At 36.2% G+C, this 15,952-nt stretch overlaps 1 protein-coding gene across 3 annotated transcripts in view; it reads right to left on the bottom strand.

The window, feature by feature from the left end:
* Nucleotides 1-15,230, bottom strand: part of LOC126194743 (TBC1 domain family member 15) — a 60,928-nt gene extending 45,698 nt beyond the window's left edge. The window contains exons 1-5 of one of the 3 annotated variants that reach the window (XM_049933006.1): nt 15,072-15,230; nt 14,872-14,970; nt 4,705-4,819; nt 4,410-4,608; nt 2,468-2,658 (exon numbers count right to left, since the gene is read on the bottom strand). In XM_049933006.1, coding sequence (XP_049788963.1) covers nt 2,468-2,658; nt 4,410-4,608; nt 4,705-4,819; nt 14,872-14,970; nt 15,072-15,098 — 631 coding nt within the window. In that variant the 5' untranslated portion in view covers nt 15,099-15,230. Of the gene's footprint in view, nt 1-2,467; nt 2,659-4,409; nt 4,629-4,704; nt 4,820-14,871; nt 14,971-15,071 lie in introns of those variants that run through there. The other 2 variants (XM_049933009.1, XM_049933008.1) reach the window with 2 other exon arrangements.
* Between the last annotated feature and the right edge of the window lie 722 nt (nt 15,231-15,952).

Genomic DNA, 15,952 nt, shown 5'->3' with positions numbered 1-15,952 from the left:
ACTATTTCCTCCCTGTAGAGGTGTCGTCTATGTTACTGTAGGCTTTCCCGGCGCAAACTGTTGATGAAGGTTTCTCAGGTCTCCAGCCGGGTGGTAGTGTTGATATCTCACGATGTTTCGGGAAGTGTCATACTACCCATCTTCTGGCGAAGTGTCGAGATTCGCGGAGAGCGGGCTATTTATATGCACGGTCACCCCCTTCCACTAGACCTCGGGTGACTGCGGTGGACCAGCGGCGTGCACGCGGTGGTGGGGATAGCAGTCGCCCCAGGTGGCTATGTTTAGTTCTCGGTGTAAGCATTCTGTCTGCGTCAGTGGCGGAGGATGTCAACGGGCGCGCTCCTGATAGAGTGCCGCTATAACAGGGTTCCACCGCGCACATGCCGCTGGTCCACCACAGCCACCCGAGGTCTAGTGGAGGGGGGTGACCGCACATATAAATAGCCCACTCTCTGCAAATCTCGACACTTTGTCAGAAGATGGGTAGTACGACACTTCCCGAAACGTCACGAGATATCAATGCTATGATTGGCTGGAGACCAGAGAACCTTCATCAACAGTTTATGCCGGGAAAGCCTACAGTCACATATATCACAAAATTTTTAATTTTTCCATATAAACACGTTTTAAATCTGAGGACAGCAATTTACTAATACCCTTAACCGACACAGAATGTTAAAACTCCATTTTGACTTATCTCCCAAATCTGAAGTTAGAGTACACTCTTAAACTGACAATCCATTTCCCGCATTACTAACCTTAATGTGACAACCAGAACAGCACCGATATTAGAATAAACGACAAACACCCACACTGACTTCTGTAAATTAACATCGAAGTCAGAATGAAGATAATGAATTTGAAAAAAAAAAATAATTTAAGGAAAAAAAAAAAGAAAGAAAGGCCGAGTTTTGCCAAATAAACAACACCGATTCTGGCAAAAAAAGTAACAAAATTAGAAAAACATGGCTAAAAGTAACAGCAATTTAGAAAAAAGTAATGCTAAATATGACGAAAAAATGAAACTTTATTCCTGTCCCTAGTAATAATGTGTGACAAGGTATGGTTGCTGCACTTTCATTGAGCAAATCAGTGACCAGCACATGAAATAATGTCAAAACATAAGATAATCAAAACCAGGTTTTCATCCTAGTATTTTAAATCATCAACATTCAGAAGTGAGGTCAAGTGTTACTAGTAGTGCATATCATTTGGTCCAGATTGGAAGATGGCTCAGTTGATTAGCTTTGGTTTTCACTAATCAAGCAGCCTTCACTGTTGACTTCTGCATCACAGTACAAAAGAAAACTGATTATGTACTGAGCAACATATTGTCCACAAATCTAAGGTGCTGCTTCGAACCCGTGGAAGGAAAAAAAGGTTGTCAATATCATTAACACACACTTTTGAAAATGTTAAACTGTTTTGCAGTTTACTAAATATTATTGACTAAATGAACGTTTGTACCAAAAGCAACATCAACACTCCCAGCTTTCCTCACATTTAACAGTCCTTAATAACCTTTCCAATTTCACATAGTCGTTAACATTCAACTTCCTGTGCAAATGGCTTTAAAAAAAAGTTTGTGTGTGTGTGTGTGTGTGTGTAGAGTTATCATTAACAACCACCTGAGATTCATGCACTTAAATGTTAGTCTGGTTCTTGTAATCCTACAGGATATATTCATGGATGGCTCCATACTATTGACACATTTATGTTTGGTGGCGTGGCTGTGTGCACCACAGGGTGGCAGGTCACATGGGCCTATCAGCCAGTAGATTTACGACAAAACGGTCACGTGGTCACAGACCCATCCTCACTTCTATTTGATAGCTAATGTGTTCCTCTCCACGGCTAGCTGATGTACTGAAGACAGCACTACACCACATCTCTTATATCTGAATATTCTCTGGACTGGCTGTTGTGCCTTCATGACGACTAGGGCTACTTGGGATCTGAATACAGTGACTTCCACACATTACCATCCAAAGTTCTACTTTGACTGTGATACCATTTGGTCAAGAGAGTGATTTTTGCCTTCACTACGAGTGGTTCCCACACCCTAAATTCAAGTTTTTTAATTCGAAATTGTTCTTATTGGTACTCGAGAATTCACACGCTACATAACTTATAAACAATGTGTCATTTATTCTGTGGTAACTGTATTCACTAATCTGTTAATAAGTCACTTGTGAACTAAATGAAGAACAACAAATTTGTTAAATGAGTGCACTAATCTATGCAACATACAGCAATTTTGAGTAGACCTTTGTTGTACAACTGTTTTGTGAACTTTTTGTGACTTGTGTCTCAACACACGAGTGATTATGTTTAACTGTTCACCAAGAACCAGACTGAATTACAGATACAAAAATATCTGCTTTGCCAACCTTAAAAGGCATTACCTTCTGTCATTACGTGTTCAAAGAAATTGAGAGGAATAATATAGAATTTCTCAATTACATACACAAAACATCAGTCAGCTTGCTGAATGCTTCCATTGTTGTCTCATAAGGGTGATTGTGAAGGTTTTTGACAAACTTCCATACTGCATAAGTTGTATTTTCTGTGAACAGATCCAGCTCGGCAAAGGATCGATCTAGAACTTGGCTCTCTGGCTGGTCCAGAATTAAGTACAGATTCTTATCCTTTTTAGACCTGAAAAACATGATGTTACTGTGAGAAATATATTCTGCAAGCAAAAAGCAACAATTAACAGATTGTTACACTTATTATCAACAGAAGCTGCAGGAAAGACTGGAGTCTGGCAAATTAATATGAATATTAACCTAACATGGCACTGTCTGAAATTCAAAACTGTAAAAACCTGCCAGAATTCAAGACTGGAATTCCTTATGACTACATGGCATTTTAACATGTTTTTTGCAAAGAAAATAATATAATTTCTCAAGAGGTATTAAAGAAATATAGCAAGCCCTTAACCATTCTTCCAGTACAGATTACAATTGCTCAATATCACTCATATAATCCATAATGGGGACCTTCAGACATGCTACTTCAACATTAAAATCAGCAAAAGACTATTTTTGCCATGAGAGTAGGAGTAGTACCTTGCAACATGCAATCCCTACTGAGAATAAGACATATTACATTGAATGGACACAATCAGCTAAAATTATTTCATATTTCTTAATATTATCTTTTGTTCAATCATGAAAATATCTTGGCCTGGCAGTGAAAGACTTTAGGGACACACAGACATTCCTGTCCTGTCGAAGTCCCGTTACAGGGCAATGCACTTTGCACGCATTTTTACCAGTGAACATGTGCCACTTCAAGAATTCAAATCACGGGAAGTTTATGGAATACCCATACCTCTTCAATGGAATCTAAATGTTCTTGGTTCTCCATTGCCAAACGATCTTTGGAGGCATATCCTTTGTCTCGATAATGATGGTTCCCCCTTGAACAATCTTAGTGTCTCAAGCATTTATCAGCTAATCTGCCCAGAATAATTCCATATTTATAACCAGTTACTCTTTTACCCTTTTCATGGTGTAAGCATGCAGCACCTTACTCTTATATAGTCTTTGCGCTGAGTGGGTAATGTGGTGAATAATGTGGGGATTCTATCTTTTCCAGAAGTTATTGGGCAATTACATGCTCTTTACTAGCCTGACCATGGTTGGGAGTCATTGCTGTTGTATGGTCTTCTATGACCGAAGTCCACACGTAATGCAGTTTGTATCACATTTTCACTAAGATCTGCTCTCTAGATACGTAAAAAGTTCAACAGTCCCTTTTATGTCCACTGCTGATATTTACATATCTGATCCATCAGATTACAAAGCTGTGCAATGTTACAAGGAAAAATACGCAGCTTTGCAAGCAAAATATCAAACATACAAGAAAGGGATGAGCAGTACACACTACACAAACAAGATCAAATTGACTGTAGATATCAAACTTCTGCTGTCTGAATATTTTTATTGCCTTTGAGCATATTGTCAGCAGTATAGGTACTGCATAGATTCTTGTACAATTACAAGTTTTGCACATTTCAGATCCCCATATTCATGAAGAATGTCTTCATGATGTGAAAGCTAACAGTGCATTACATAGGAGTCAGCAAATGGGGTCTAGGAATAAGGTGACTATGACAATGTGTTCATATAATCTTCTTTGATCCCTATGGTTACTTTTATAGGCATTTTATCAATTACAAAGCATTTGTCATGACTGACAAATATTCATAATTCAATTCCACAAATATCTTTGCAGAATACTTAAAACAAATCTTCAATCATAATTATAGTAAGAAGATAATTAAAACATATGGTGATACATGATTTTCACCATACATGGAAATCACAAATCTGTTGCCAATAAGAAAAGAACTACCAAGCAACAGTTATTTTCTCACAAATAGAAGAAAAAGGTTATCTTACCTCACAGTCTTTAAATTTCCTTTCAACGCATCTACAAAACAATCTGCATTTCCATTCTGAAAGAAGAATGAACTGTGTACTGATCCATCTCTCTGCATTACAGTGAGCTGTTGCTTATTTCTTGTGACTCTGAAACTTTTGACATCCGATAAAGGAATTCGAAGACATCTGCTTTGTGCCTGACTATCCGCACTTGAAGCTATAACAAATAATGAAAAACTACACTGTTACGTAAGATCATACTAATGAGACTTAAAAGTAAGAGTTTCATAACCAGAATAAAAGTAACACTCACAGCTCACTGTTCGAGTACGGTTCCCGACAGTATGTACAACAGACCAATCTTGGTCATGAGTCTCTGAATCAACAGACACATCTGATGTTTTCCACTCAATAGCCTTTCCTGTGGGCTAAGTTTCATACTCAGTATTAAAAAGTAGTATAGTGCATGAATACTACAGGGTGCAGCAATGAAACTTGCAGATTTGAATGGGGTGCTGTAAAGGGATGTATTGTAGGCCAAGAGTGGGGATGGTCTCATTCAAAGCAGTGGACTAGTAACTTTGTTTACCACTAGCCTCAGCACCAAAACCACCTTTGCCAAATGTGCAAGACAGGTGTTTGTTGCAGAGGTCTACTTTTTCAAATACCAGTTGATTGTCACTGTGCAGCACTCATTTTGTGCACACTGCAATATTCCTCACAAACCCCTTCTTTCTGCCAGCAAATCAGTTGTTTCATGGGTGGACAGCTTCAAGGCAACTGGGAATGTGCAAAGAGGAAAAATGCAGTTACCTCAGCTCATGTGTTCACTACAAAACACTGAAGCAGTTAGACACTAATTTTTGTAAATTTACTGGCACTCAGTATTTAAGCATACATCTGACCTCCAACTTTCTGATCATTCTCAGGTCTATCTTCATGATAATGTTAGTTTCCATCGGAAAAAGTTGGATGTTGAGCAAGAAATCAGTGTACACAATTATTTTGCACGGCAAAATGCATGGAAAAAGCTGCTTGAGAAGTTGCCTTAGAACTTGCTAGTGTTTCATGTGATGAGCTTTGTGAAGTCTTAGCAATTTGTTAACATATCTGAGAACTACTACTTACCCAGTCTTTAACAAATTGATTTTAGGAATGCATTTTTTCAGCAAAATGGAGACATGAGAAATGCAATGCATGTTTTAAAGGGAAAGTTCTCTGGAGACTGGATCTTGATAGGTTATTTTCTGAGATCAGAGCACTTGCTCAATATAGCCTTTTGCTATTCTTTTTTAAATGAGGCTATATAAAATCATCATTACCATCAGTTGTCTATGGATCCTTTACACCTGAAGGAGAAAATTCGTCTAGCAATAGCCCACAAAACCAACAACGTGCACAAAAGAGCTACCTTAAGAAATTGATGAAATCGATGTACTGACAATATACGGTATTTACTAGATATTTTTTAAATGTATAATTCTGATTTCCCAAATAGGTAGAAACACAAGAAGAAATAAGTGGAGCACTTTTTTTGTTTTGTTTTATTGATCTTTCGAATAATCAAGTTTCGCTGCTGCACCCTGAAATATGAGGATTGTACTGAGAGTCATGAGCAAACAGTTGATATAATTTTTACTTTATCTTAGAGCAAGCATGTACATCACCATAATCTACAAACCTTTCTATTACTTTTCATTTTCTGTTACTTTTCAACAATCTCCATTTCTTTGCACACTTATCTATGTATAAAAAATTCCTTCTCTGTAGATGTACTGCTTCTGGATGTCTTCCAATGTCTCATAGTGTTGGACTAACAGCTGTTTTCTCACTGAACCATAAAGACGGTATAATGACAAACTGGGACAAAAAGGCAGGGTATCAAAGGCTAATTTTCTTCACAATGACACAAGCAGTGAGAGATCATGTACTACCATGGTTCAAGATGACGATCTTCCCAGGGCACTTATGGTATGATATATTATGGAGGTTCCAAGATGCCTGGAAATAGTGGAGGGCATTTATGGTGTGTCCAGAATACAGGAGATCAAACAGAACGCAATACACTGCACCTCAGAAGACAACACCGATTAGTTTCCCAGCAGATCATATGGTTCTTGCTTTCTATTTTGATGGAGAATCAAAATTGTACCATTCTATACTCGGGTGTTTTCTTTCAGGTTTGTAACGAGAACTAGTTTTTATCGTCTGTTGGAGTATTTGCTAAAAAAACTTCCTCCTCCATTTTGAAATCTCTGAAGAAATTTTAACATGATGGTTCTTCCCTGAACTTCTTGGTCTTTGGTCAATAAATGCCCCATGGACACAAATGTTTTGACAACCTACACTATCAATCATTCTGTACATTGCATCATACCCTACTGCAAGTTTTGATGCAATTTCATTCACAGTAACATGTCCATCATCTCTCGTGTGCACCTGTTAACTCTTCGTGTTGTGTATTGCACAGGCACTTCTATGGCGAATGTGAAGACAGTCTTAGAAGAAATTCCGAAGCAGCTTTTGTCCTTTTATGAGGAATTTAATGAAAGTACACAATAAAATAAAATCTTAATAAGTTAATGACACCACAATATGTCAACACAGTGGAAAGTCTGTAGATTATGAAAATTTAGCCATTTTTATCAGTTTGTTAGAACTGCAGCTCTAAAAAAAGGTTAGCACACTAATTTCAGTATGATCCTCATAATACAGTAAACACTAAAACATGACAAGGGGATATACACTTAGGAATTCACTGTAATTTCTACATTACTGTAATCTTTGCAACTGTAATGACTACTTCTTTTAACAATAAGGTTAATTGTAATTGAAGATAATACTATACTGATATAGTTGGCACTCAAACGCATCACAGTGCCGACCAACTGCAAGCTTTCTAAACACATTACTTGATAAATGAATATGTTCAAAGATCATCTAGATCCACTTCTGTGTAGTATATTGGACAAGTTTTATTTTTATTTTCTTGTTTTATCTTTAGTCATCCAAGGATCATCTCTCAATGATATAAAAATTGTCACAATGATACAATGAAAAACCATAGCTCAAAACAGACGGAACAAAATGTTTTATGAAAATATTAACATACTTAATATTTGATGTGTAGTAACCATCTACCTTTGGATTACTCGTTCACTCACTTTACCCAAGGCTGTGTTCATCAGCTGGGAAAGCCTCTGTCATGATTCAATATTCCATCACTATATACAATGCACTAATTCAGTTGGATACGGGTAGTTGAAACAATTTATGTGAAGCATGGAAAACCCAATACTGTTCAGAAAAAAGTACTTCTGTAAGCCAAATTTTTTAATCATTGTGTCACCTCAGTCACTATATTGGGTGAGTGTGCAGGGGGCAGTAGGCAGATCAAGAATTCTCTTCTTGAAAACCAAAATAAATTTAATATGCAAGCGAGTAGTATTGTGTGTGTGAACTATATGAATACAGTTCTCAGTTGTTGGACATGTATTTAGCATGTCTGCACCTATAATTTGGGACTAAATGGCATCCACTGCACCCACAAAGAGAACAGTTTTATGTAAATCAAGCTAAACTACATCTATTTCTGAAGTTCGTGTTCTGAGTAGCATCTTACTTTCTGCGCACACACAAAAAGAAACAATGTTTCTGAATTACTGTGTTTTCTTTGCTACACATTCTCTCTCATGCCCTTTTATGAAAACTATTCAGTGAAAAAAATAATAATTATTCCCCTTATTATGGGTTACAGTCTCATCACTGCTTGATAATAAATGGACTCTTTTCGTTACTGGTAACAGTTTCTATGATACTTCAAAACTAAGTAATTTAATGATTTCCAACAGAACACTTTTGTTAATTCCCTTTTTTTCATATTGTTTTCACAAATAACGGGAAGCATTCTTAGAAATATAGTAAGGGGATATTACTGCAAATGAAGTATGGAAGCTCCTATAGATTTTTTGAAAATGAATCTTTCAATAAGCCTTTCTCTTTTGTATTATAAGTGGCAGCCACTGCTTGAATTTATGTGGTAAGGCACAATGGAACAAATTGAAATATCTCAGAACTGTGAATTTCTATAGGAAAAATCAACAACTGTTGTTCAGGACCCCAGTGCAGACACATCCCCCATTTTTGCGGGCTGCTAACAGAAAAATTTTGCTTACACAAAAAAGGATAAAAAATTATTAAGAGAGTACCAGTGCAATCATCTACCACATTTATACTCAAAGGATTGTGTTTTGCCATTTCTCTGCATTTTAATTCTAAACAGTATACTTCAGATGGGGGGGGGGGGGGGGCTGTTTAAGAGTAAAAGCCACAAAAACAATTTAACCACCTCCTCTTCTAGAACATTAAATTAACACCTCATTTTTGACTGCTGTTGTAGCATAATGGATAGTGAAAATGACTGGAAAAAAGGTGGCAGGTTTGATTTTTTAACATTCCTATTATTTTTTAAAATTTTTCCTTAATTTTTATTTTTCTTCAATTCTTTGTTTCAAATGTAATATTTTTAAATTTTCTAATCCTTTAGCAAGTTACTGTAACCATTATATTAACTTTCTCATTTGTTCTCATTTCTCCCTTGGGCTCAAAATCATTGGTGGATTTGCAGTTACCAAGCACAAATCAATTATTTTTTGTTTATTTTTTTGCATTTTCATCTCACATTTGCTTTGTAAGTCTGCAGCAAATAGTGCTGATAAGAGGCAATTACAATCCAAACATTCTTAATAATACCAATCAAATGGGTTGCAATTACAAATCAACGTATCATCTATCGTTGGAATTTCTGGCATCAAAAACAGTGTGATGCAAGAGAGATTTGGCGAAAGCTACACATTCATATACACCGCAATATACATTGACATTCACAAGGGGATTTCTGCCGTGTTCTTACATATGCTGGAGGCCAGAAATAAATTAGACCTAAAGTTGCTAAAGAAATTGAAAATTTGGAGTCAGAATACTGAAACGTAGCCGTCACCTGCTCAAAATCAGGAAAATTAATGAAAGCTGTACAGACAATATGTGCAATCTGTAATGAAACCATACATTAAAGAAAATGACTTTGTTACTAGTTTATTCAAGGAGTGGTAAGATGGTCAACACTTTATACAACAAAATATTGGTGAACTGTTGGAAAAGCTACATGCACTGTGAAAATCATTCCTCAAAAGTATACTGTGTCAGCCATGTGATGTATATTTTTATTGTCAGGTGAAAAATATTACTAAAAGATGCCAGAGCACACCTGAATTACTTCAAGATAAATCTGAAATTGCTGCATGTGAAGACGTAATCGAAATACATTCCACTCTTCATCGGATTCCTTGTGCACCAGTCTTTCGAAACATGAGGTATGTCTGGTATGGATCGAAGATGCAACGAAAAGACATTATTTCATAACATGAATGAAGTGTGCTTCCCATTGAATTTGATGAAGAAACTATGTTAATGCAGAAAGATAGCTTTTATAGTTTGTCCATTGTGCAAGAAAAATTTATGTTTCAAATGTTTTTATGACGATTACCACCCAAAAAACTGTACATCTCACAATGGAAAATTTTTGTGACTGTTGCACTGTCAATATGAATACTAATAACTATTTCACTTTTCCGTTGCTTGATCAGTATTTTTAAATGACTAAATATTACAATATATAAATAAAAAAGAATTAAAACCATATGGACAAAGATTCCAAATGAAAAAAGAATGACAGGAAGACAATATGAGAGCAAATAAAGAATACAATTGTTATAATGACTTGACAAAGGATTAGAAAATTTAAAGATTTACATTTGAAGTAAATACTAAAAAATCATTAATGAATGTGACAAAATTCCAACAGCCACTTCAGTTTCCTAGTCTTCCGAGCTATCCGTTATGCTACAACGGCAGTCAAGCATATGGCATTAATTTAATATTCTAGAGGATCAGGCTAAATTGTTTTTCAGATGTTACACATAAACCAGGGCCCACCAGGGTGAATGTCTTCAGGGTGTGATACCTGGGTTCTTAACCTACACCACCCCATAGGTGGTTGCAAACAGTCAACTGCACAGCTGGGGACATCTCCTTTTAAGACAGTCATGAAACCAACACACACTATAACACTACAAGTTTGCAAGTCAAGTAGTTCCACAGATGACATTGAAATAATGTACCAATGATGTGATAAAAGAAATTATACTGGTGGTTAAGGGAGACCAAATTTTGTGAAGGGGGACTGGAATTCAATATTAACAAGAGGAAGAGAAGGAAAAATAGTATGAGAATATGGACTGGGAGAAAGAAATTAACCAGGGAGAATTTTACTCATGGCATAATTTGATCATCACTAATACTTGATTTAAGCACCATGAAAGAAGATTCTTTAAATGGAAGAGACCTGGAGACACTAAGGTCACAGGTTGATTATATAATGGCAAGACAGATTTCAAACCTAGATTTTAAACTGGAAGACACTTCCATGGGCAGATGCAGACACTGACCATTATTTATTGGTTATGAATTGCAGATTAAAAGCAAAGAATTCGCAAAAGGTTGCAAGATAAAGAGATGATACCACAGGTAACTTTGAGAGATGAAACAGTGAAGGCTGCAGTGGACCCAACAGGTAAAAAAGATGAGGCCTAATAGAAATTCTTGGATCTGTCATAAGATACTGAATTTCATTGAAAGGGAATGGAGATGTCCAAGAAATGAGATTGACCGAGACTGCAAAACAGCTAATGAGGAATGGCTAGAGGGAAACGCTACTATACAGATGCACACACAACCAAGGAAAAGACAAATGCTGCCTATAGGGAAATTAGACACATTTGGAAAAAAGAGAAACAGCTGTATGACTATTACATCTCAGATGGCAAGCCAGTGTACTTATAGGACAGAAAAGCAGGAAGAGCCAACCTTCCCAAAACCCCACCAACACACACCACTATATAGAACTGTACTCTTCTTTCAACTTTATAAACAGGAGAAACTAGTACAAAGTTGAAAAAATAAAAGAAATGTGTGACTGCTGACACACTAGAATGATCAGCATTCTATTAAAACAAGAAAATCTTAGTGTTTTGGGCATCCAGCAACCTCTCTTAACTGCAGAATGCTTACAATAATCATCCGATTGTTACTGAAATGGATGGTTGCTGGTTATCTAATAAGAGCACCTAACTGCTAGAATACTCTAGGCACGTGGACAAGCAAGACTACATTGCGTAAGACTTTACTTGCTTATATACTGGTATAGTAAAGCAAGACTACATTGCATAAGACTTCACTTGCTTATATACTGGTATAGTAAATAACTATCACTAGACTACCTATTTGTTGACACACACATCATCTCTGTAAAACGAAACCAAAACTGCCTGTACAAAACTAATTAACAACAGGAGCTTTAGCAGTATAAACCTGTTTAACCTAGATGTGGCTGGCTTATTACTAAAACAAACAAGGGACTCATCTCTTAAGGTTAAAGAAGTCAGATACCTTAAAAAATTCAAAATGTACTCTACATTTAACCATCCTCTTCTTCTAAAACAGAGACAAGAGCAAATCCCTAGATAAGTTGAGAATGTTTTAGTCAGTAAATAAAAGACACCCAGTTAAATATATATAGTACTTAAAGTGATACACCATTTCCTTCATATACCATTTTGATCATCACACTAAAGGACTTGTGTATAAAAGAGCACCATCCTAACTCTCCGTCTGGCACTATAATTTATTAGGATTGGTGCGACACTTATCAGACCCAATTGTTCTGCTGACTATCTGCAGCTTGTTTTTTGCTACTTCCAACCACTGTTTCTTAGAGACATACAATCCTACTCCTTGGCAGTGATTTGATAGAATGTTGTGGGATTGCACATTACATTTTGAATTCCTACTACCCAGTAGCATGTTAACCTTTTCTTTTTATCTGCTACAAAGCATTTTGGATATTCTAAATTACTTTTTCCTGGTGGGTTCAGTTGCTACACTGCTGTTATGGGATACAGTGATGGCTTCTCACTCCTTCCAGTAAGTTATGCACTAATTTGTTAGTTGCTTGACAAGGAGAAATCCGAAATCGTGACCAGAGAACATAGTTGACAATCTCAGCGTATCCCTCCAATTTGACACAATATACATATAATAAAATAAAGAAACACCATTGAAATAACTCCTTCAGATACACACAAATAATTCTGACACAGTGTACTAAGCACCTTATAAATATTCTTTATAAAATTTCATCAGAGAGGACTTGTCAGTTCCTTGTGCTCATCTGCTGTGGCATTTAAAAAGATCTGTGATTTTATGAAATTTGCTCTTACATATTACTGGTCTCATACCCACATTTGTCAAAAATTCGCCCCCACATACCTCTGCCATGCACCACACAGTGGCTTATGGAGTACATAGTATGTAGATCCAGAAATTTACACCACTCTTCTTCTGCTCATTGTTTCAGCAATCAGGAGCAATCACCAAATTATGGCTGTAAGGTTGGGTGAAGAGAAGGGGATTGCAAAATAATATATGAACAGAGTATTTAATGGAGATGACATACTATTGTAAATCATTATGTTACATTTGAAACACTTTGCTAAGGTACACAATTCTCTCAGATAGCGGGGTCTGATGCATCACTAACTACACATTAGTGGGAGCACTGCTTGCAAAGAAAGGACTAAATATGGTTTAGCAAATATCCTTGCATACTCTATTTGAAAAGTGATAAAATCAGTCATATTTCAAAGATGTTTCAAGCAAAATGCGAATTATTGGCTTTGGCCAGTGTCAATGATAATAGCTGCTATCACCTTTGGTGCATATATTCACAGTTTTGTCGTTAGCTGGCAAAGCCAACAAATTTAATATCTATACACCGATCGTGGTGATACACTGATCTGTAGCTTAACCTAAAGTATAGGTTAATAGGTTAGGTTGGAAGGGAATAGTTCAGTTGTGAGTTGGCGAAGCCAATGAATTTGATACTAAAACAATATCCAATGTCTTATGAGATTTCCCAGAAACAAATAGTAGTAGTAGTAGTAGTAGTAGTAGTAGTAGTAGTAGCAGTATTAATTATAATCAAATGATATCACAATTTAGAGCTACATGACTGTTTACAATATCCCCACACACTGCAAACAGATAAAAGCTATGATTTTTTACCTAAATACCTGTAATCTGTTTTTGAAGGCTGTTGTTTTGAAGAGTTCATGAGAGAGATAACATGGTTATGCTCTACAGGTTTAACCGAAGTATCCAAGATTTAAAAAATGTACCAAATCATTAGAAGTTTACCTAATTAGCAGCTTGCAAGGAAGTGGCTTATTGCATGGGTCTGAATAGCTTATAACTGTAGATGTCTCCACACAGCTTTACATTTAATCTAATACAGTCTATTAACTAATGACCTGTCATATATTAAAACTGAAACATCACCTTTTAAATATTTTAGAAGCCTGCATAAAGACCTATGTAACTTAAGAACCTCTAAAAGAATTTACACTCATCAAACAAATTAAGATACTGATAAGCTTTCAAGACAAACTAATACAAATAATTTTGGGATCAACTGCCTCAAGAAACAGGTTGTCTTGGTCTTCAGAACAGCTAGTGTCAGACTACCTAGTGCAACTTTGTGCGGGGAGTATTTAATGACAGTTCACAGGTTTCAACTTTCACTTTTAGTGAGAGGGGATTGTTTCATTTTGAAATTAATGATATAGCTTCCCATATTTTCAATGAAAGGAAAATGGCGATTCATGATGACTCCAGTAAGCACTGCATTTGTGACCATGTAAATAATGTGGTAATGATGCCCAGGTTTTAACTGTTGTTTTTGTGCGTTAGGATATCAACAATGAAAGAAGAGAAAGGATATGCTGGCAGTGTCATTAACATTCTTTCAGTCACTGTATATAGGAAGTGGAATGCACAGCTTTGAATATTTAATACCGCAGCACAGAAACTGTATTTTCCCTAGTCAAAATGGTACCTGCTTGGCCTTCACCGCAAGCTGTCAAAGTTATATGAACAATGGAAATATACGGTGTACCAATCGGCAAAAAGTATGACGACATGTCAACCAAATATTTTACGTCTACATAATAACAATGTTTCGGACTCATGTTGGTCAATTTGTTTTCTTTGTAACCAAACGACTCCATTACTAAGAAACCACAACAGCGTTGACTAATTAGAAGACAGGTTGCAGTGTCTGTACTTTTGTATTAGAGTGCTAGGTTGAACTAACGTAATACTATACACAGATCTGCTTTCTTAACACTCAGACACAATTTATCAAGTTTTTCAGTGACCTTTGAGTATTTTGGTACATACGACCTGTGACCTCTGGTGAACATATCATTAGCCTATGGACTAACAGCGCAATGTGCCAACCATGTAACTTGGTAGTAGCCTTGTCAACTTCGTGCATTAACTATTATACTCCAGCTGTAACACTTACAAATTCCACAATACTCAAGGTGCCCAAACTATGGCCGTCATCATCTTTTCCATGACTTCCATGAATCTTCAACAGCACTCCGTGATGGCTGTAGAGATCCTAAAAATGTCAGAAGAATATAATACTTCTGCACAAGTAACGCCATCACCGTAGGACGCAATAAATTTATTTCAGGAGAGATGACAGTACGTAACACTCACAGTTCCATTTCCATTGTATTCTTCCATATCGAAAACTATATGTATAGACGCCGCAATCCGTTTCCTCACTATTCACTTAACTTTGTTTACTATCTGCCAATATCACCTTTTCCATCTACATGACACTCATGACGCAACCACATGTACAAGGATCACATGACCACAAAGTTTACGGGTATCAGTCGTCTCCACTTATCGACTTAATGCTAGCATCTCTGACTTCCACATCCATGAGTCCTAGGGGCAAAAAATAAAATACAACTAGCCTTGCTTGCTCAAATAATCTTCGATTTCTTAAAAAATAAATCTTATAAATAGCTCTCAAAGTCAAATTTTAACTCTATAGTTTTTCTTGCAATCTTTCAGTCTTTAATACTGGAATGTTACTCTAAATCGCAGTTACTTTGCTTCACTTTTGGGCAATTTTTCAAACAAAATCATGTAATTCATAACAGTTTCGTAAAAGGACTCTGAAAATGAGGCTAGTCTATTGTAGATTGACGTGGAAACCTTTATAGTACCATACAAAGATATCAAAGATTTATTTTTCACATTTTATAGAGTTCTAAAAATTGGAGCAAAGCAAACCCTGGTGCAGGTTACTTTGCTCCACTTAATATAAACACTATTTTGAAACAGGACAGTAGTTTGGGCAATGTTACCCTCTTTAAAATTTATTTGTATTACCTTATAAGACCATAGTAAACCAACATTAATGTAATTTTTGGAATTAAAAGGACAAAAGCAACAAAACTTCAGGGTAGCGTCACTTTTTTTTAATTTAAGACGTAAAAAAAGTAACAAACGTGAACAAAGTTTAGGTTTTTTTTGTTATCAAAGAAAAGGAAAAAGCTTCATAAGTTATGTAGGTCTGCCAAAAT

The sequence above is a fragment of the Schistocerca nitens genome, chromosome 7, assembly GCF_023898315.1.
Source record: "Schistocerca nitens isolate TAMUIC-IGC-003100 chromosome 7, iqSchNite1.1, whole genome shotgun sequence".
NCBI lineage: Eukaryota > Metazoa > Arthropoda > Insecta > Orthoptera > Acrididae > Schistocerca > Schistocerca nitens.
The sequence above is the reverse complement of the archived record's forward strand: the minus strand, read 5'-3'. Positions and strand labels throughout refer to the sequence as shown.